This window comes from Trichechus manatus, unplaced genomic scaffold (assembly GCF_000243295.1).
Source record: "Trichechus manatus latirostris isolate Lorelei unplaced genomic scaffold, TriManLat1.0 scaffold00048, whole genome shotgun sequence".
Classification (NCBI taxonomy): Eukaryota; Metazoa; Chordata; class Mammalia; order Sirenia; family Trichechidae; genus Trichechus; species Trichechus manatus.
Genome location: NW_004443984.1, coordinates 1,965,828 through 1,988,596, shown reverse-complemented (window position 1 = coordinate 1,988,596; position 22,769 = coordinate 1,965,828). Strand labels below are relative to the sequence as shown.

Sequence of the window (22,769 nt, the reverse complement as noted above, 5' to 3'; positions counted from 1 at the left end):
AAAGAACAGTAAGTTTCAAAAGGATGTTAGTTGAGACTTTTTATAGATGAAACCTACTTCCTAGAAGTCAACTGACCAAATAAATGCACAGCTGGTTACATCCCTGTAAACTGCCCAACATCCCTTGAGCTTAAAAGAAAAAAAAAAAAAAAAAAGAACAGTAAGTTTCAAAAGGATGTTAGTTGAGACTTTTTATAGATGAAACCTACTTCCTAGAAGTCAACTGACCAAATAAATGCACAGCTGGAGATTGTGAAAACAGATCCAGCTAGAAAATATCTTAGGTCCCCAATTAGATCCAGTTATTCTGCATCTGTAGACTTAAAATGATCATCATCCACAGTGGAATAGATGTGTCCTTCGTTGCTAAGAAAATCCACAGCTTGCCTAGAAAAGAAAGAAGAAACAACATAGGTGCATTTTCAGACCAATGAAGGAGAAAGAAGCTGCCTTTTGGATACGGTCAAATATGTACACTTCACTCACCTCCCACCTTCTAACTTGACTAAGAATTCACAGCCATTTTGTTCATCGAAGACTCTCACAGGAAGAAATGCCAGTAAAAATGCAAAACTGAGGTTATCCATGGAGACATGGCTATTAAGACTGCCTTGGATAGCTCACCCCAAATTGTGTACAGGCAAGAATATAGAGATTGATCGATTGATTGTGCTTTAAGTGATAGTTGACAGTTCAAGTTAGTTTCTCATATAAAAATTTATACACACATTGTTATCTGACCCTAGTTGCTGCTCCTATACTGTGACAGCACACTCCTCCTTCCCACCCCGGATTTCCCATGTCCATTCAACCAGCTTCTGTCCCTTTCTGCTTCTCATCTCACCTCTGGACAGGAGCTGCCCATTTAGTCTCATGTACCTACTTGAGCTAAGAACCACACTCTTCACGAGTATCATTTTATGTCCCATAGTCCAGTCTAATGTTTGTCCGAAGAGCTGGCCTCGGGAATGGTTTTAGTTTTTTAGCCTGAGGGCCGCATCTTCCAGAGTCCCTCCAGTCTCAATCAAACCATTAAGACTGATCTTTTTACTAGAATTTGAGTTCTGCATCCCACTTTTCTCCTGCTCCGTCATGGACTCTTATAGAGCCTCATTTAAATACCAGTCTAAGCAAAGTGAAACAAGGATCTAAAACTGTGATCCAGCCTGCACATAAATATGCTATAATAAATAGTGTCTTTAAAAGTTTTCTTCCACCTCACCCCCCCTACACCAGTGCTCTAGCTCCCTAGAGATACTGCATGAAGTAAAGGAAAGGTCTTTCCAGGAACAGTATGACACCTTCAAATGCTTCAAGGCCCTCAGTGTCAGTAACAATTTGTAAACGGAGTATCTACTATGTGCCAGTGACTCTGTGTCCCATCATCATAGCATCTGAGATAGGAATTATTATCTTCACTTTACAGCACAGGAAACAGAATTAGAACTGAGCATATCTTTTCCATCTAGGCCTAGAATAGCAACTGATTTCCCGTAACAAATAACTATCACAAGGACCAAAATACTCGGTCTGTCTGATTAGCTCATTACACTGGAAATCAGGAGGCTGCTTGTCTAACACAGAATCAGGACAAGGGTGTTGGGAGGTCTGAGAGTCTAAAGGCTTTAGGTCCAGATGGCCCAATGCACCCATCTCCACAGTGGGGACAATAATGCCAGTGGGACTGTATCATCTGAAGTCCATGAGCTAAAGACCTCACTTCTCCAAACTAAGTCTCAAAATTATACCCCCAGTACATAATGGGTATTCAAATGTTTATGAGTGCTAGGATGGGAAGCACCACTTTTGGCATTCTTTTTTTTTGTTTTTCCGTGGCGGACTGAATTCGTCTCTGACTATTAATAAAGTTGCAGTTAACAGGTAGTTGTTTTGTTTTTTTTTTTTTTTTAACTCACTTTTCATCAGCAGGAAACTGGTGAGGTGAAAAGGGTACAATTCTGAAGTCTTAGCTTATAAAAATAAAATACTCACTTGATTGAGGCTGTATTCATGTAATGGAGCTGAGCCTGGAGATCATTAAAATTCAATCCTTCAGGTCTTGGGCAAGCTTTAATCAAATTCAGCACCTGAAGAGTCAAATTGGACAAAAATTTTAGCAACAAGGCATGAGCCAGCTTCCCTTTACAAAAAAGGTTGCAGGAAAGAAACTGAGCTGGGTACTTAGACATCCTTAGAATCATTAAGGAAATAATAAAATTTAGGACTGTGTTTTACATTTCTAAAGCCATTCAGGTGGAGTTTACCTGGTTTTGGGCAACAGTGAGGCCATTTACTGGAATGAAGCTATTCGCACCAAAGCTCCCTGCTTCACCCATTCCTGGATTGCTGATAAGTGCTCTCCCTGCTGAGGGCTGAATGGAAAAATAAGTTCACATCATTAGAAAATTCAACAAGTTAAACACAGTCTTTGCTATTTCAAACAGCTTGTTAATAAACAGTTTACAAAAAACAATTTAAGCAGAGTTTTCCCAGTAACAATTTCTTACATTAGAAGGGCCATCTGTCATCTAATGTACATTTCATAGGAAGGTAAAATAGCCCTTTCGAAGCACATAATACCAAGGAGAGAGGAAAGTGCCTCCAGGCTTCTTGTTTCCTTTGTGATGTGGGAGAGAAGGCAGAGGAAAAATAGCACCAAGAAGAAAATTACCTGGACATCTGCTATAATGGTATCCTTGGGGCTCAATCGCTCACACATTTACTGAGTGCAGCTAGGCACAGAACAGTGTAGGAAAGAGAAAAAAGAAGACAGTCTCCTAAATAGCCTCTGTGTAGTCTAAAAGAAATAATAGTCTAGAATCACTATTTTCATTTCTTTTCCCTTTAATCACTCCTTCGCCCACTGCTATTTGGAATCTCCCTAAATACACCTCCAAAACTGTTTTCACCAAGGTCACCAATGATTTTCAACCTACATATCCAATAGTCTCTTTCATTCCTTATACTAACTGACCTCTCAGAAGCTGACACTGCTGACCACTCTTCTTCCTTTTTTAAAATATTTATTTTTGGTGGTAATATACACAACCAAACATACATCCATTCATAATTTCTACATGAACAATTCAATAACATCGGTTACATACCTCAAACTGTATCATCATTCCTTCTCTCTCTAACCATATTGTTTCATCACCACTAATTTTGGCTCTCTGCCTCTTAAAGTTCTCAACTGTGCTTTAGAGATTAACTGTTGTCAGTTTACACTCATTTGAAAAAAAAACAAAAACCCAAACCCACTGCTGTCAAGTTGATTCCGACCCATAGCAACCCTATAGGACAGAGCAGAACTGCCCCCACAGAGTTTCCAAGTGGCTGGTGGATTCGAACTGCCAACCTTTTGGTTAGCAGCCAAGCTCTTAACCACACTCATACTGATAATTCTTTATAATTGTTACGTTCGAGGCAAACATTCTTTATTAATTGGGCTAAACTGTTGTTTAGTTTAACAGTGGATTCATGGGATAGTTTTGGTTCAAGGTTTAAAGATTATTTCTGGGCATTAGATTTGTGGTTCCCCAATCTCAACAGATCTAATAAGTTTGGCTTCCATATGACTTTGAAGTTCTGTTCCACGCTTTTCCTCCTTTTGATCAGAATTTATCTACTGACTGATTGAATATACTCTTCTAGTTCTCCATTTACCTCTCAAACTATACTCAGTCTCTCTCATCAGCCTCTTCTGTCCTCCCAACAGCTCACAGTTCTCCTAAGATTTCATCCCAGACCTTCTCCTAGACCACAGATCTTTATTCCCATCTATCTACTAGACATCTTCACCTGGGTATCTCACAGACACTTCAAAATAAAATTCATCACTTTCCTTACCAAACCTGACTGCCCTCCAATATTCTATTTCAGTTAGTAAACCTAAACCCAATTCTGCAGACCTCAGTCACCTGGGAGTTTCCACTTTCTCACCTTCTACAATCTGTCATCCCAGCCCATTAATACAATCTTCAGTGCAGCTCAACTTAATCCTTACCACCTCTGGTCTCCTGATTGGTGACTCAGCCTCTAGTCTCTCCTACTCTACCCAACCCGCCACACTGCTACCAGGTAATAACCTCCTCTGATCATGCCACACTGCTTAAAGCTGTCAGTGGCTCCCTCTACCTGTGGTAAAAAACATAGAACTCCTAGACACAGCATTCAAGACCTATCACAACTAGATTTCAAAATCCGTGTTTTATTCTTGACCACTCCTTCTCAACACACTTTTTACTTCTCAGTTGCACCGAACTCCTTGCCATCCTCAAACAAACCTCTGACTTGAACATGTTGTTGCCTGTCTGGCAGGCTCCTCCCCTTCTCTGTCTGATAACCACTCTTTTCATCCTTCAAAGCCCAACTTAATTGCCCCTACCTTTGCAAAGCCTTCCCTGACATCCCCAAGTCAACTTCTCATGGTCTTCCTTCTCAGTTTTCACAGCATTTGGCCCACATCCTATCATAGCACCCATTGCATTATTTGCCCTACAAGTCCCTTCATCTTTGCACAGTGCATGGTAGACAGTACACACTGAGTCAGTGTTTAATCTGTTGAACTGAATAAATAAGAACGACAGAGGATCAAATATGTCCAGTGCCATAAAATGATACTGGTGAAGAGTGTGCTTCTTAGCTCCAGCAGATACATGAGACTAAATGGGCGGCTCCTGTCTGGACGTGAGATGAGAAGGCAGAGAGGGTCAGGAGCTGGTTGAATGGACGCAGGAAATCTGGGGTGGAAAGGAGGAGTGTGTTGTCACAGTATAGGGAGAGCAATTAGTGTCACATAACAATGTATGTACAAATTTTTGTACAAGAGACTAACTTGAATTGTAAACTTTCACTTAAAGTACAACAATTTAAAAAAAAAAAATGATTTTGGCTCAAGTAAAAAAAAAAAAAAAAAAATACACCCAGTGGCCTGTGGAAGAACATGAGGAGAAATGCTATCCAGTCAGATAATCTGGTTATTCATTCAACAAATGTTCATTATAATGCCTATTTCTTGGAGGAAATAAAAAACCAAAAATTATGGTTCTTTGTTTTCAGGCTAGAAGCCCTCAGACTGTCTGCTGATGAAACAGGAGTTTTGCATTTAATGACCCAGTAATGCTGAGCTGAATGCTATTTTTCACCTAATACCTTTGCTGAAACGACCTCATTCCCTGTTTCAGGTGGCCCCAACTCATGTATCTTTCAAGACTTGGTTTAGGGATCACTTTCTCCAGGAGGCCTTTCTTATGACCAGGCCAAGAGAGGAAATACTTACCTGTGCTTGCCACTAACACTGCATACACGATCTAAACTCCCATTACTTAATGAAAGTTCTTTAAGAAAAGGATTGCCTTGTTCACACCTCAATATAATTGTCTATACTCAGTTTCTACTCTCTAATCTCCCAATCTCACTTTAAAACCATTTTTTATCATATAATATTTGATATATACATGTATTATGAAATATAGTAATAAGAGAAATACCCTAAACTTCCCACATTATCCTATTCTCTTTAACCTACTTTTCCTCCCACCCTGGGGAAATCTCTTCCGAAGATCTAGGCGGCACTCGACAATCGATCTCCACCCCCCTTTTTTTTATTTTTATTGTTGTAGTGTAATGAAGTTTACATTTCAAGTTAGTCTTCCACACAAAAATTTATACATACATTGTTACATGACTCTAATTGCTCTCCCCATACTGTTACAGCACATTCCTCCTTTCCACCCCTGATTCCCCATGTCCATTTAACCAGCTCCTGACCCTCTCTGCCTTCACATCTCACCTCCGGACAGAAGCTGCCCATTTAGTCTCTTGTATCTACTTGAGCTAAGAGGCACACTCCTCACGAGTATCACTTTATGTCCCACAGTCCAGTCCAATCCCTGTCTGAAGAGTTAGCCTAGGAAACTGTTTTAGTTCTGGGCTGATAGAAAATCTAGGGGCCATGCTTTCCGGGGTTCCTCCAGTCTCAGTCAGATCATTAAGTCTGGTCTTCTTACTAGAATCTGAGCTCTGCACCCCATCTTTCTCCTGCTCCATCAGGGACTTTCTGTTGTGTTACCTGTCAGGGCAGTCATTGTCCACCCCCTCCTTCTTGAAATATTTTTTCTTATCTTCTACAGAATCACATTTCCTGGTTTTCCTCCTGCCTAACTGGCAACTTCTTCGACTTTCACTGGCTCCTATTCAGCTCCTGGACTTCTAAAGGTTACTGCGTCCCAGAGCTCAGTCCTCTTACCTTTAATTCCCAGTTATCTCATCCAAGGCTTTAAATATAAGTTGGAATCGACTCGATGGCACACAACAACACACACTAATGACTCCCAAAGTTCTAACTCTAGTTCTGATCTGAGTTCCAGCCTTATATATCCATTGTCCACTCAGTTCTCAGCTTGGGATCTAACTGGCATAGCATACTTCATTAGCCCAAAACAGAACTCTTCGTTCTACCCTCCAAACCTGCTCCTTTATCTAGTTGTTCAAGCCCCAAACCCAGGGGGTCATTCTTGAACCCTTCCTTTTCTAATTTAATTTTTGTTGTTGAGAATATACACAGAACATACACCAATTCAACAATTTCCACACGTACAATTCAGTGACATTGATTACCTTCTTCAAGGTATGCAACCATTCTCACCCTCCTTTTCCAAAATGTCCCTCCCCCAGAACCGTCCCTTTTCTTTATCTCTTCTATCTACTCCACCAGTAAGTCCTGCCAGCTCTACCTTCAAAACATATTGGAATCTAACCACTTCTTACCCCAGCTGCTGCTACCATTCACCTGAATTACTTCTGATGTCCCACAGTCTATTCTCTATAAAGCAGCCAGTGATCTTTCAAAAGGTAAATCAGATTGTGTCACTCCCTGGTCACAACCTCCAGAGGCTTAGCACCAATGAAAATAAAGTCCGCCCTTACCATGGCCTACAAAGCCTTACATGATCTAGTGCTGTTTCCTCACCCACCTGCTCGACCACTCTGTCACTTACTTCACTCCAGGTGCCCTGGCCTTCTTGCTGGCCTCAGATATCCCACGCTTGCCCCAGCTCATGGCTTGTGCAGGTTTTTTCTCTGCTTGGAATGCTCTTTGCTCCAGTATCTGCACTGTTTGCTCCCTCATCTCATTCATGTTCTTGTTTAAATGTCACCTCCTCAGAGAGCCCTTTCCTGACCTTCTATCTAAAATTGTTTACCAACCTTCCTCCACATCACTCTCTTCCCCTGCTCAGCTTTATCTCAGAGCACCTATACCTACCTAAAAATATTTACTTGTTTTCTTGTTTATTGCCTATTTCTCTTCAAGAATGTAAGTGTGAGGGCAGAGGCTTCATCTTGTTCACTGCTATATTTCAAGGGCCTAGAATAATGATTGATATATAGTAGGCTCTATATTGTTCAAACAAAAGAATGAGTAAGTAAATTTATCTCTGTACCCTCCAGTGCTTAACAAAGTGCCTGGCACAGAAGAAGATGCAAGAACATTCTTAACGGCTCATCAGTCTCCAGGCTCTTCTACTGTAACCAGTCCTTCACCCTGCCACCAGAACCACCTGACGACTTTCTAACACCAGAATCAACCAATGCTTTGCATGGTTCTAGATAAACTGCCAGACTGAATTCACATAGCAGAAAATAATGTTATGGAGTAATTTCAGTATGAATAAAGAAATATAATTTAAGAGATAAAATCATGGCGCACAATGTTTCATCATGCCAATAGGTATGAAAGAAAGCAGCAAAATGTCCTACTTGGGGTTTTTTTTCTGAATATGGTCTGAAATCCTGTAACTAAGAGCTCACACTATGCTTATGTGTCTGTATCTTAAGGCCGTGTTAGGCCCTAGTCATCTCGACCAGTGGGGACAGTTAAAGGAATGGCAATTCTGACAGAAACATGAGAGCGTCATCCGGAATAAAATAAAATAGCACAGCACATGGAGAAAACCTTTTGGGGACTGATGGATGCCTTCTGACTCAACCTTCAAAGAGCCAAGGAAGTCAAAGCTAGAGCACAAAAGCAGTCTATGTTTTTCTAGAAAAAAGTACTACAGGGAAGGCACGCACCTGGTTGTTAGACTTGCTCAGCATCATGTGTGCATTGACTACTTCCAGAATATGTGCGGTGAACTCATTCATATCCTCCAGGGGTATGATTTTAAAGGCTACCAGGCTTTTTTTGTTCTATTAAAATAAATGAGAAAAATGTGAATAAAAGACAAGCACATTCAAGTCAATTTCGGGTCAAAACGTGGCTCTTTTCTGGTAATGGTATTTTGCCAATGTATAAAAAAATGTGTGTTACGTAATAATTTTAACTCAGGATTAATCCAAATACAGTTAATTAAAAAAACAAACAAAAACCAAATACAGTTAATAGTGGGGGATCAAAGAAACAAAACCAGCTCAGAGACGTTCAATGACTTGCTCAGATTTACACTACCAACCAGTCTAGTCTCCTAACTCCAAATCCAGTGTTTTCCTTTCTACATCTAATGAACTCCACAGCTGGGTACTATAGGCGAAGATCCTGTTTCTTCTTTACCAATCTGTTAATGTTACATTAAGGTGAAAAACAGTTATTTCCTTCTGAAAAATAATGAAAAAACTTCAATATCCTCCCATTAAACATGGAGACTAGTTAAGTTTTAAGTATCCTAAACTCGCACATAAACCCAGAAAATGCTTGATGCAAACATATTTTAACTGTCACTTTATTCTGACTTTACCTGAAAAGATCTCAGGTGGCCAGCCACTTTCACGTATGTTTCTGGAGGAACCACAGTGTTTTCACTACTTGCATCCTAACAGATAAAAACACAATCATATCACTAAGTTTTTGGTGATGCTGGTAAAAGCCTCTTTAAGAAATTCTAAATTATTTACAGAAAGAGAATGTTATAAAGTACAAGAGGTACTAACTACCTAGTTTGCTTTGCCTTTTTGGATTTTAGTGTTTTATAAAATCAGGAATTGGAATAAAAATATCTCTAAAGGTAAATTTCAATCCCAAAGTTCTATTTTATGCACATCATAAAAATAACTCCTTCGATACTTTCAGGCACATAAGCTTTCTTGTGGAAATATTTATTGGCAAAATTCTACTTTTAGGAATTCAAGGAAATAATTAAAAGAACACGCATTAAAATTTAACTGTAGTATTCATCATAACATAGTTTAAGATACTAAAAAATTTTAAATAACCTAAACAGCTAACAATAGGTGCACATTTATATAGCAGTATATTCCACAACCATTAAAAATGATATTATAGAATCCTATTTATTGTCTAAGAAGACCAGCCATGAAGAAAGTTGACTGCAAACCTGTACATACAGTATGATCCCATATGGGGGAAAATACACAGCAAAATGTTAACAGGGATAATTATGAATGATTTTAATATTTCTGTAGAATATGCACATATTATTTATAAGGAAAAATATAAGCTGATTTTTAAAGTTCTTTTCTGTTATAAAAAAACCGGAAAACAGTACAATTGGTCTCTATTCACCTGGAGCAACAAAGAAAGGAGAGTCAGGAATAGGAGGAAGAAATGGAAAGTGTAGCTAACTGCCTCCATGAACAAACTGCCTCCCTTGCCATGAGACTGGAAGAACTGGATGGTGTCCTGCTACCATTACTGAACATTTTGAATAAATATTCTATAGAAGAATTCTGATCAAAAGGGGAAAAATGCAAAACAGAATTGCAAATTCTCATGGAATCCAGACATTTTGGAGCCATGGAGGTTGGGTGACCCCTGAAACTACTGCTCTGAGATAATCTTTAAACCTAAAACCAAAAAATTCCCTGAAGTCTTCTTTAAACCACTCAATAGTTTAACTTAATTAAGTAAAAAATGTCTGGTTTGAGCACTTTGCTCTTTTAATGGGATCAAAATGACAACAGCAACTTGAAAGATAGACAAGAAACTTGGGGGCAGTGAATTTATGTCAACCGGGGAGGGACAACTCAGATAAGGAGAGGGAGAATGGATGCACAACTTGAAGAATGTAATCAATGTCGCTGAATTGCACATATAGAAACTGTTGAACCGGTGTATGCTCAGCTGTATATATTCTCAACAACAATAGCAAAAAAATAAATTTTAAAAAACCTGGAAAATAAAGTATATGTATTTAAAAATAAAAAATATTCCCATCACCTGGAGATCATCAACTTTTTTTTTGCATTTCACTACATCTATGGTGGCCTAGTAGTTAAGAGCTATGGCTGCTAACCAAAAGGTCAGCAATTCAAATCCACCAGGCGCTCCTTGGAAACTCTGAGCCCGAATCGACTTGACAGCAACGGGTTTGGTCGTTATTTTACACAGCCGACTTTATACCATAGATAAAACTCTGTAATCTCATTTAGAACATCTTAAAACCACTTAGAAAAAGTAAAGGTGGATCTCTATTTTCTTCCTTTTACCAAAATATATTCAAAATAGATCTAACATTTAATTGTTTAAAAAAAAGAAACCACAGATAACAGAAGAAAATATGAACAATTATAAAAAATAATTTGGGATTAGGGAAAGCTTTTCAAAGTTAAAAGACAAACTAAAGAAACTGCATGATTATGATGAAAATTTAATATTTTTCAAGCTCTTACAAACAAAAATAAACAGTTCGAAGGCCAGGTAAGGGGGGGAAAGCAAACAACTTTAAGAGAGAATTTATAAAAATCACAATAAACACCGTTGTTGTTGTTAGGTGCTGTCAAGTCGATTCCGATTCATAGTGACCCTACAGGACAGGGTAGAACTGCCCCAGAGTGTTTCCAAGGAGCATCTGGTGGATTTGAACTGCCGACCTTTTGGTTAGTAGCCAAGCTCTTAACCACCATGCCACTAGGGCTCCCAATGAACATTAAACATACTTTAAAAAAAAAAAAAAAAAAAAAAAACCACACCAAATGAACATTAAGTGTACTAAAAAAATCAATCTCACTAAATCCAAAGAAATACAAATAAAAAATGAGAAATTCTCACTGACAAGACTGGATTTTTTTTAAACTATCATACTGGCAAAAATTTAGAAGATTCACAAAATCTACTGTTAGAAAGGGTGTGGGGAACTCAGCACTCTTATGTACTATTTAAGTGTAAATTGATACTTTCATGAAAGATAGTAAAAAATGTAAAAAGGTAAATGTTAAACAAAACAAAACAAAACGGTAAAACTTATGTTTCCCTCCAGAAAACCTACTTTCAGGAATTCAACTTAAGGAGAACCACCCATAATCATGAAAAGATGTATGCAAAAAGATACTCATCAGGGCAACGTCTGTAATAGTAAATAACCGGAAACAAGCCAAATGTTCCCTCATTGAATCTAATGTTAAGTAAGGGATAATGTACCCTCACCGTGGAATAGGCAGTCACTAAAAATGATGATACAAATTTATATTTATTAAGAAATCAGTTTCACAAGTTTTGAGTGAAAAGAAGCAGGTTATAGAGCAGTTGCATTTTATATTATCCCTTCTACATAAAACTATATGCATACATCTGAACTTACAGATATGCAGAGAGAGATGTCTAAAAGCGTATTTACCAAAATGTGCTATTATGGTAGTCATCTCTGGGAGGTGAGATTGCAGGTGATTTTTAAATTGTTTAAAAAAAAAAATATACAAGCAAGCATGGGGCATTTCATATGAGCATGTGATATTAGGCATCTGTAGTACCTATCTCCCCACTTGATGGCAGGGACTCTCTTTTTATTCTTTGCATTCCTGGAATCAAGCATTGTCTGATTCAAAATAGGTATTCCAGTAATATTTGTTGAATGAATTAACCTCTATTTTTCTGAGAGGAAGCAACTACCAAGTTAATTCTCCACAGTTTTCGTGCTTTTTGAAGTAAAAATAACATACGAAATTTTTCTTTATTATCCAAATTTTCTAATGAACATATTTTTAAAACGAGAATCAAAAAATCAAGATGTCTTCTGCCCGATTCAAAAAAAGAGAAAAAGCATAGCCTTTCAGTTTATTTTTTTCCACATGTATATATACTCATATATATGCTGCTTTGCAAAAATGGGATCATACCATGCATATACTATCTTGTAGCATGCTTCTTCCCCTGAACAATTTATTGTAAACACCTCTGTGACAATGCACACATTTCCACATCATTTGTGGTATTTTATAAATATAACGTGGTTTATTTAATATCCCCATTGCTAGCATTTTGAGATTGCTTCAGATTTTATTATTATAAACAATGCTACAATCAACATTCTCATAGTTGAATCTTAACAAATTTTAGATTATTTCCTTAATTTAAATCCCTAGGAGCGGAACGTTAGGGCAACATGTTTACGACTGACGATTCTGAAACAGGCTAGTTTTTGAGACAGGTTATACCAATGGGTATGATGGTACCCATTTTCCCTAGCAAATAGCAACAAATCATTCAACAAATATTTATTAAGTGCCTACTAAATGCCAGGCACTGTTCTAGATGCTGCTCTCACCAGAACTGGACATTGTCATTCTTTTTTCCGTGCCAATTTAGTAAGATAAAATTAGTGTCTTGAACCACAACTACCACCGCCTCCAGCAGACTGAGTCCAACACAACTAGAAGGTGCCCGGCTACCACCAACAACTGCTCTGACAAGGATCACAATAGAGGGTCCCACACAGAGCTGGAGAAAAATGTAGAACAAAATACTAACTCAAAAAAATTAAAAAAAAAAAAAAAAAGATCAGACCTACTGGTCTGACAGAGACTGGAGAAACCCTGAGAGCATGGCCCCCAGAAACCCTTTTAACTAAGTACTGAAGTTGCTCCTGAGGTTCACTAGACAGGCCCATAAAACACTATGACACTAAATGGGCACACCACCCCAGGGGCAAGGACGAGAAGGCAGGAGGGGACAGGAAAGATGGTAATGGGGAACCTAAGGTTGAGAAGGGGAGAGTGTTGACATGTAGTGTGGTTGGCAACCAATGTCACAAAATAATATGTGTATTGTTTAATGAGAAGCTAGTTTGCTCTGTAAACCTTCATATAAAGTACAATTAAAGAAACAAAACAAAACCATGTCTTGATGTTTACTAAACCTGCTTTTGTTAACTAGTATGGCTGATGAGCGTTGTTGTTGCTATTTGTCCTTTGTCTTTTATGAATTGTCTGTGCATCTTCTTTGCCCATTTTCCTAAAGTGCAGTTACTTTTTTTGTTTGTTTGTAAGAGCTCTTATTAATTAAAATTTAAAAATGTTGGTAATATGTTACGCACATTTTTCCTATTCATCTAAAAAATATTAACTCAGGTTAACAGCACCGTTCTAGATGCTGTGGATACAGTGGTGAACAAGATAAAAATCCTTCTTCTCAAGTAGTTTACATTCTAGTGTCTCGTCACTTGCCTTTTGTTTCTAGTATTCGGGAAGTTCAGGTTTTCAACTTTTATGTAAACAAATCTATTAATCCTTTACTTTAGGATTTTATTCATGATGTCTTGCTTATGTATTATTTTTAAAACAAGAAAAACTTCAAAAGTTAGACTAAAAACAAGTTCAACATCTCCAAAGGCCCAAAGTAACCCAGCCCTGACTCAAAAACAACTGCTTACATCTGTGTCAACCCACTGGCGAACATCCATGGGTGCAGCTGTCATGTCATCTATTTTGTAAACAATGTTGGTTGGTGCCTTTTCTGCATGTCTGATTATCCCCACGATAGTGACCTAGGTCAGAAGAAAAAAGGTTAGTTTTCCTGGAAACCCAAGCAACACTTACAATTTTTTAAACGAAGTCTTATTATATTCTTCGTATGATTAAATGACTCTTCCACAAATTCTTTTACATACCTGTGAAATCTCAACATTGTCAATTTTGAACACTTCATCAACTAGAGTGGCAGAAAGCAGCTGGGATATGGTACAGGGTACAATGTGCTGGGCTCGGGCTCTCTGAAAAGAAAAAGTATGCATAAATTCAATTGAGAAAATATTAACTACCGCTCATTTAACACCTGCTGTGGTGTTGAGGGAGCCCTGATGGTGCAGTGGTTAAGAGCTTCCACTGCTAACCAAAATGCTGGCAGTCTGAATCCACCAGCTGCTCCTTGGAACCCTATGGGGCAGTTCTACTCTGTCCTATAGGGTTGCTGTGAGTTGGACTTGACTCGACGGCACCAAGGTTTTCTGGATTATGCTGTTAAGGAATGAGTCTTGTTGGCACAGTGGTTAAAGCAATCGGCTGCTGAGAGGTTGGGGGTTTGAACCTACCAGCCGCTCTGTAGGAGAAAGATGTGCAGTGGCAGTCTGCTTCCCTCAAGATTTACAGCCTTGGATGGAAACAACCTAGGTGCCCATCAACGGACAAATGGATAAACAAATTATGGTGTATTCACACAATGGAATACTACACAACGATAAACAACGATGAATCCGTGAAACATAACATGGAGGAATCTGGAAGGTATTATGCTGAGTGAACTTAGTCACAAAAGGACAAATATTGTATAAGACCACTATTATAAGAACCTAAGAAAGGGTTTAAACACAGAAGACAACATTCTTTGATGGTTATGAGGGTGGGGAGGGAGGGACAGAGGTATTCACTAAGTAGGAAGTAGACAAGAATTATCTTAGGTGAAGGGAAGGACAGGACACAGTACAGGGGAAGTCAGCACAGCTGGACTAAACCAAAGCTAAGAAGTTTCCTGAGTACAACCAAACACTTCGAGGGACAGAGCAGCAGGGGCAGCGGTCTGGGGACCATGGTTTCAGGGGATATCTAGGTCAACTGGTATAATAAAGTTTTTTAAGAAAACATTCTGCATCCCTCTTTGGTGAGTGGCATCTGGGGTCTTAAAAGCTAGTGAGGAGACATCTAAGATGTATCAACTGGTCCCAACCCACCTGGTGTAAAGGAAAATGAAGAACACCACGGACACAAGGAAGTATTAGCCCAAGAGACAGAAAGGACCACATAAACTAGAGACTTCATCAGCCTGAGACCAGAAGAACGACATGGTGCCTGGTTACCAAAATGACCACCCTGACAGGGAACACAACAGAGAATCCCTGACAGAGAAGGAGAAAAGTGGGGTGCAGAACTCAAATTCTAGTAAAAAGACCAGACTTAATGGTTTGATTGAGACTGGAGGGATCCTGGAAGATGTGGCCCTCGGGCTGTTAGCCCAAAACTAAAACCATTCCCGAGGCCAACTCTTCAGACAAACATTAGACTGGACTAAGTGTGCTTCTTAGCTCAAGTAGATACATGAGACTAAATGGGCAGCTCCCGTCCAGAGGCAAGATGAGAAGGTAGAGAGGGTCAAGAGCTGGTTGAATGGACACAGGAAATCCGGGGTGGAAAGGAAGTGTGCTGTCACAGTATAGGGAGAGCAACTAGGGTCACAAAACAATGTATGTATAAATTTTTGAATGAGAGACTAACTTGAATTGTCAACTTTCGCTTAAAACACAACAACTAAAAAAAAAAAAAAAAGGATTTACGGCCTTGGAAACCCTATGGGCAGTTCTACTCTGTCCTACAGGGTTGCTATGAATTAGAATTGACTTGACGGCGGTGGGTTTGGTTTGGTGGGTTATGGTGTTAAGAAGCCCTGGTGGCATAGTGGTTAGATAGTTGGCTGCTAACTGCAAGGTCAGTGGTTCGAACCCACCAGCCACTCTGCGAAAGAAAGATGTGGCATCTGCTTCCATAAAGATTATAGCCTTGGAAACCTTATGGGGAAGTTCTACTCTGTCCTACAGGGTCACCATGAGTCAGAATCAAATCGACGGCAACGGCATATGCCAAGCACTTTAACATTGAAGCCTCAAAACGAAAGTCATTATCCCTGCCTTCACAGAGATGGAAACCAAGCTCATATAGCTAACAAATGCCAGACTAAGAATTCACATGTAGGTTTGTCTGAAACCAAAGCGCCTCATGAATGGGTAAGTTCGTTTCACACTGGGGATTCACCACAATGATGAGGCCAGAGTGAGACAGCATATGACAGCATGACCTGTGGCCAGACAGAGCTTTAAGTGGAAACCCCAGCCTCCGGCTGGAGGCAGGTTAGAGCTGCTGTTCAAGTCACCAACGAGATGAGATGGTATTTGGAAAAGGTTTGAAAATGGCCAGGGGAGACACCACTTTGGAGAAGACTGCTCCAGGCCTTGTGATAAAGAATAAAAGTATAGCTTCCCTTACAGCAGACATTCTGACAATCAGATGGAGCTCCTGGGGAAAATGCACCACACTGGACATCACACTCTAATGCACCCTGACAATACTGTAAACTCTTATTTCTGCCTACAACTAACCAGGGTAACCTGAATAATATAAAGATGGGGTAGGACTTGCCCTCGAGTAACTCCTAATTTAGGGGACATACAAATGTAAACAACAAATCTGATCTTAATACACTATAGAATTAAATGTGCTATAAGACCTCAGAAAAATTCACTAATTCTGCCTAGGGAATTTCAAAAAGTCTCTCCAGCATTTGGGCTGGACTTTGATGCATGAGAATTTTGATAGTCCAAAAACAGTGGGTAAGGGATGGACATTCTATTCTGAGGGCAAATATATGCTTCCCACAGACTCATAGAGGGACTATATATATAAGGCAGAGAAGCCATGGGGGACTAAAGATTAGAATTCTTCCTATCCGAAATCAATAGGAAGTAACCTGATAACTATAAGACACAGAACATAATAGACTCTTGGCCTTCATGGATTTAGCAGTTTCAGTTTCCATTTAAAAGATCCATGACACTGGCAATGTTTCACTTTGCTGAAGCATAATTTTGAATGGTGAGTACTCCAAATTGGTATGAAGTAAGCTTAGCTAACCGCCCACAACACAAAGGAAGGAAGCTAAGGTTGGGGGTTAACAACTTGATGGCAGCCAACAACCACCACCACTCGAGCAGTGTGCTCTTGGACATGTTTCTCAACTCATCTGTACATTAGTTTCCTCAGCTGTAAAACTGGGAATGATAAAGTCATGAAAATTAAATGCAATAATACGGTAATATACTTAGAATATTGCCTGGAACATCATAAGCACTCAATATTAGCAGTTATATTAACTACTGTCCTCATTGCTCATATCTGCAATAGCTTTTAAAAGGATGTGAAGGAATCAACTATGTTTTTCGATTTTACTTTATTGTATTTATAGGTGAAGTTATGTTACATTAGTATTCACAGATACAGAATATACAGAGGTCCCAAGATTTATCTTTCACAAAAAATCTACTGTATTTTCTGTTTTCACCTATCACAGCTGAGATTTTCATTACATTTTCAGTATAAAAAAACTAAGAGCCAGTACTGCGACAGTGGAAGGAACACAGGATTCAGAGCCAGACAGTCCTGCAGACCTATGTTCAAATCCCAGCTCCTAAGCCCTGGACACATCACCACCTCTTCTGTAAAATATCTACCTTTCAAGTTGCTGAAACATATAATGTATATACCAGTATGTACCAGCTGCTGTCAAGTATTTTCAGAGCTGACTATAAACCACAGGCAACTCCAACAGTATGCTATAAAACCACCATTTTTATAAGTATCAGCAATTCCAAGCGGTTTAATCAAATATAACAGGTTCATATTCAGTAGGGAACATTTTAGACAGGCGTATTTATCTAATTTACTGTGGAAAAAGCACTAGATTTAAAAATGAAATGACCTCTGGGTTTGAGTCCCCGACTTATGACTATCATCCTTCTCTGAAAAGCTATCTTAATACACAGCCTGAGCTAGGGATTCTGAGATAAATAAAAGGACGAGAACCTATACCTATCCTCTGTTTTCTCCTTCACACCCCCAAGGAAGACAAAGCTAGAGGACTGGAATCTCCTCTCATCTTCCTAGGAAAAAGAAAACTACAATTAGAGAAGAGGCTGCTCACCAGATTTTGGATTTGTACAGCATCGTGCGTGCACTGTCTTGGTTATAGCTATTTACTAGCTTTGTAAGCCTGGGCAGTCTCTTCATCTCCCTGAACCTCTGCTATACGATGGAATAAACAAATAGGATTATATGAAATAGTATATATAAAAAATATAAACCAAAAAAAAAAAACCAAACTTGTTGCCACTGAGTCAATTCCAACTCATAACAACCCTACAGGATGCAGGAAAACTGCTCCATAGGGTTTCCAAGGAGCAGCTGGTAGATTCGAACTGCTAACCTTTTGGTTAGCAGCCATAGCTCTTAACCACTGTACCACGAGGCATCTCTTACCCCCTAAAAAATAATATAAAGCAATGTCTAAATGTATGAGAATCATCAACAAATTATACAAAACATACAACCTACTTCTACTGAATCACAACATCACATCTGAAATGACCCCTAAAGAGAAGCCAAATTCGCCCTGTATTTACAGGATGCAATCAATAGCAACTGCTAAATGCAACCATCTTACAGATCACTTTCCTATATAGTACCTTATTTATAAATTCTCAGAACCACCCTGTGATATGAGCAGTACTAGTACCATTATACAGATGAGAAAAATCAAAGGTCGCAGGGTTCCAGTTGCTTCACTAAGGTGACACTGCCACTTAAATGGCAAAGTTGATTCTACAGCCTATGTCTTCTGGCTCCAAAGCCAATGTTGTTTTTAATAACTGGGACCATTTATTGAAAGCAACTATGGGGCAGGCACTGGACTAAGCACTTACATAAAACCAAACCAAACCAAACCTGTTGCCGTCGATTCCGACTCATAGTGATCCTAGGGGGCAGGGTAGAACTGCCCCATAGGGTTCCAAGGAGTGGCTAGCGGATTCAAACTGCCCACCTTTAGGTTAGCAGCCATAGCTCTTGACCAGGGCACTACCAGGGCTCATATATAATACTATACATAACATGCTATTAAGTCTCTCAATCTTGTGAAATATTTATTATTAACCGCATTTAACAGGCACAAAACTGACTCCCAAGGTTTAGAAATTTGCCCAAAGATACCCTGCAAGTAAAGTGCCAGAACAAGAAAACACAGATCTACTTGACTTCAAAGACCATGTTCTTCCCCCCCACCCCGTGTTACCTCGCCTCGCTACTTTTACTTAAAAAACGACTTTGAACCCATGAAGAGGGCAAAATATGCTATTAAATACAAGTACAGAGTTTTCCCACAAGGCGGATTCATTAGCTATTCTGGTAAATTTCAAAATAAAGCCAAGGGAACAACGGATGCAAAATTAGAGAAGATCTCATTTGTAAAACTTACAGCACATAATTCTAGAAAACAGGGGCAATCACCGATAATTATCGAACCAGTTCACGTTTAATACCCTTCATACGCCGCATAAATTTTCTCTCACAGACAAGTTAGGAGTTTTGGAACAGGATAGAATACACCCTTTCAACCTACTGATTTCCTCTCAGCTTTAGCAGGTGCGGGCGACCCAAAGCCGCCCGGGGACTGTGTGTAGCCGCCGGCGCCACTGTAGGTGGAGCTGCCATAGCTTTCAAATTCACCTGTTTAAAACAACAGTATCAGTACATGTGCCGCTTTCCAGGCCTCTGAAAATTCCACAAGTCCTTTCAGACCTCACCTCTCCCAAACACTCCCACCGTCTCCCTAATGTTCCTCTTAACCTTTCCCTGGCCCCCTCTCCGGTTCCGGCCCCTTTCCCCTCCCCCAGGCCTCTCCGTCCCCAGGCTCTCCGTCTCGCTAAATCTTCCTCACGATTTTCATCCTCCTCCACCCCATGCATATTTACTATTCCACATATTGGTCGTGACTGCCTCAGGCTCCGATCTAGTGGGTCCGCCAGGGACCTCAGCGCCCTGTTGCTGTCGCAGCGCTGTATCTACTTTTAGCTGGCGCCCCAAACTCCTTCCGCGAATGACAGAGCCATCCAGCGTCCGGGACGCTTCTCCCTTCAGCCAATCAATGCTCGCGAATCCTACGCTTGTTCCGGTCTTCTCTGGTCACGTTTCTGAAAACCCGCGCTCTGCTCCCTGGGGGGCCGGAAGCCGCAAAACCTGCCTAGCAAGCGGAAGCGAAGAGCCGGGAGATGCTAATAGGGCAGTGTCCCAAGAAAACAACCAATCAAGATAATACTTCCGCCTTCTAGGCCACATAATCCCACCCCCGCCAAGTGAGTGACATTTTAGGTCACTTCCTTTGCTTGGTGCCCTCCTGTTCCCGCCAAACTGTCACCAATCTGACGACGCCTCAGTGTAAAACGCTGTAGTAGAATTCTGGCTTCGGCATCCCTGCCCTGCGTCATTTGCACACGCCAAGCACTTATAGTACCAGCCTCGTAGCACCTCGTGGGATTGCTTGTTCTTTTCCATAAGGAGCCAAGATCTATCCCTGTTTAGCCACCCTCTTTTTGTGCTTCTGCCTAGTGAGGATATAAGAAACCTATATTCTCTGCTCCATGATGGCCTTTCCTCAACCCAGTCTAATCCAGTCTCGATGTCCGTCTTATAAGACAACCATTTTATATTCCAATATTCTTCATATGAATATGATTGTGTCCCTCCTATAGCGAGTGGACCATGTCTGGTTTGCTGTAAGAACTACTAGATTGTTAGTTTTGTTTTGTTTTTTTCCCCTCATTTATTTACTTAAAAATATCTGGTGACTCCTGTTCCAGGCCCTGTGTTGAACACTGGGATTTAACAGTAAATATACTAGACATGGTCCCTGGGCCATTTCTAAAATTGCAGGCACTGTCTTAGGCATTTTACATTCATTAACTCAATCCTATGAGGTAGGTACTGTTATTGTCCCCTGATTTAGAGGATAAATTTAGAACCATTATTCCCTGTCCTTGAGCATAAAGAATGTGACCCAGCTGGAGCTGGATTCACGAGGACACATCAACTGGGCCCTGAGGTTTAAAGACAATAGCTAGGACAATCTTGGAACACATCTTTTAGGGAACCTTTCACACGAACAAATCAAACAGAGCACAGAAGACCCACATATTTTCTGCTCTTATCTCTTTATTAGGGTTTAGTAAATAGTAAGATTTATTGGACCAATGAAAACCCTCCTGACTGTCATTACTGAAACCTGTACCAATGATTATTAAGAAAAACAATTTAAAATGTAGAATCATGATGATTTATCAGCTTTTAGCCAATACGTGAAAATGTGAAGCTTTCCGTGATTTTACCCGCTTGTAATGTTAATATATAACTGATGATTCTATAATATTCCTTGGACTTGGGCAGACATGGCTTTGGCAGAATGCTTGTCCATTTCCCACTTTGCCTCTTTGAAAATATGCCGAATAAAACTATTCTTTTTGCTTTACTATAACTTTGTGGTGATTTTACCTGACACCCCCATTTTACAGAGGAGGAAACTGAGGCATAGACAGGCTCAGTTGTGGGAGTCTGCATCCAAAGCCAGCAAGTCTGATTCCATCGATTTGTACAGTTACTATACCTCCTGGAACATCTCAGAACTGGGTCACACACTTAAATCACCACTGGGGACAGTCAGTAAAACTATCCAGTGGACTGGATAACAGAGGAACTAAATTTTCCCTTTTTTCCTCCATAGTAAGAAGAATAACCACGCGAGCATAATGATAAATAGTAACTGATATAATAAAGAGTGTGAGCCCAGTGATGCTAGGTCTTCTAAGCTTTTTAGTAGAAGCCAGAAATCTGGATTTTTATGTGAAAATTTCTGAACTTTAAGTGTTTGCAAATAATAATTCAAAAAAGACCATGTGGGCCAAACAAAAGATACTTGGGGGCCGGATGTTTCTTGTGTATCATTTCTTTCTTATATAAATTCTGTAAGCCTCCAAACCATCGCTGAGAATTAAACAAGCTACAGCCAAAGACAGAAGCCAGAGGCATACCAAGAAGATATTATTATATTACTGCTAAAGTGATTAGAACATATGTAGTCTGACAAGTAAAAGCATATTTAATAAAATGGATTAAATGTTAGAAATTAAGACTATTCTGAGAAATTTAAGATGTGAGGTTAATCTGCCTCATTTGGGGTTCAAGTAGTTATAAACCCAACTGGGAGACTGTACGCTTAAAAATAAATCAGAAGTGAAGCCACAATGTCTTAATATAAAGCATAATAATCATCAAAATATTTCACATCTTTTCAAGAACTCCATGAACTGGTAAATTGAATATGGGGCTCAGGTCTCAAACAGCATTAAAATAATTAGTGTTTCCTTTTTTTTTTTTTTTTGTATAATAATTTCATCTCTCAAGGCTGCTAGGGAAATTGCAGCAAGAGTGAGTAGAGAAGAAATTATCTTTTAAAAACAATCTGGTGTTTACTGAGCTGGGAGTGAAGCACGTCCTTTGGAACCAAGATCCCTGTGCTGAGAACCTCCTAGACCCAAGGGACAGAGAAAAAGAGCTGTAACACCAGAGACAGTGAGAAGCAGCAGCAGAGAAACAGCAGCAGCTGAGGCAACAGAACCAGGAGGCAGAGTAGTTGGCTTCCCAGCCCACTGAGCGAGAAAGCTGAGCACCTTTGTGCAGGAGGCTTGCTTGCAGTACAGGGTGCCTCTGGGCACTTGGTAGAGCTAGGCTCACCAAACCAGGAAGCTAGAGAGCTGAGCACCTTCAGGTCTAGGCTTACTGGCAGAGTAGGGCGCCTCTGGGCACTTATTGGTGGAACTAAAGAGCCTTGTAACACTTGCCCAAGCATGGCAGAGGCCAACTGTAAAAATGGCGTGGTGGCAGCATCTGACCTCCTCTAACTTCATGAGGTAGAGAGACAATCACCATCAGCATCAGCCCAAGGCTGATTC

The 22,769-nt window shown here is 39.9% G+C and overlaps 2 protein-coding genes across 7 annotated transcripts in view; one reads left to right on the top strand and one right to left on the bottom strand.

Moving 5' to 3' along the window:
* Positions 1-8,067, top strand: part of THEMIS2 (thymocyte selection associated family member 2) — a 33,011-nt gene extending 24,944 nt beyond the window's left edge. For both annotated transcript variants that reach the window (XM_023732067.1, XM_023732068.1), the window contains exon 6: positions 7,453-8,067. In XM_023732067.1, coding sequence (XP_023587835.1) covers positions 7,453-7,577 — 125 coding nt within the window. In that variant the 3' untranslated portion in view covers positions 7,578-8,067. The remainder of the gene's footprint in view (positions 1-7,452) is intronic.
* RPA2 (replication protein A2) overlaps positions 1-19,888 on the bottom strand; it is a 30,013-nt gene extending 10,125 nt beyond the window's left edge. For 3 of the 5 annotated variants that reach the window (XR_002824240.1, XR_002824239.1, XR_002824238.1), the window contains exons 1-9: positions 19,740-19,888; positions 19,388-19,494; positions 13,842-13,943; positions 13,605-13,718; positions 8,739-8,813; positions 8,077-8,193; positions 2,265-2,372; positions 1,993-2,087; positions 229-387 (exon numbers count right to left, since the gene is read on the bottom strand). Coding sequence is in view for 2 of the 5 variants with exons in the window: in XM_004377046.2 (XP_004377103.1) it covers positions 303-387; positions 1,993-2,087; positions 2,265-2,372; positions 8,077-8,193; positions 8,739-8,813; positions 13,605-13,718; positions 13,842-13,943; positions 19,388-19,494; positions 19,740-19,749 (813 nt within the window). In the remaining 3 variants the exon portion in view is untranslated. Of the gene's footprint in view, positions 1-130; positions 388-1,992; positions 2,088-2,264; positions 2,373-8,076; positions 8,194-8,738; positions 8,814-13,604; positions 13,719-13,841; positions 13,944-14,261; positions 14,322-19,387; positions 19,495-19,739 lie in introns of those variants that run through there. The other 2 variants (XM_004377046.2, XM_023732069.1) reach the window with 2 other exon arrangements.
* Positions 19,889-22,769: the final 2,881 nt, after the last annotated feature.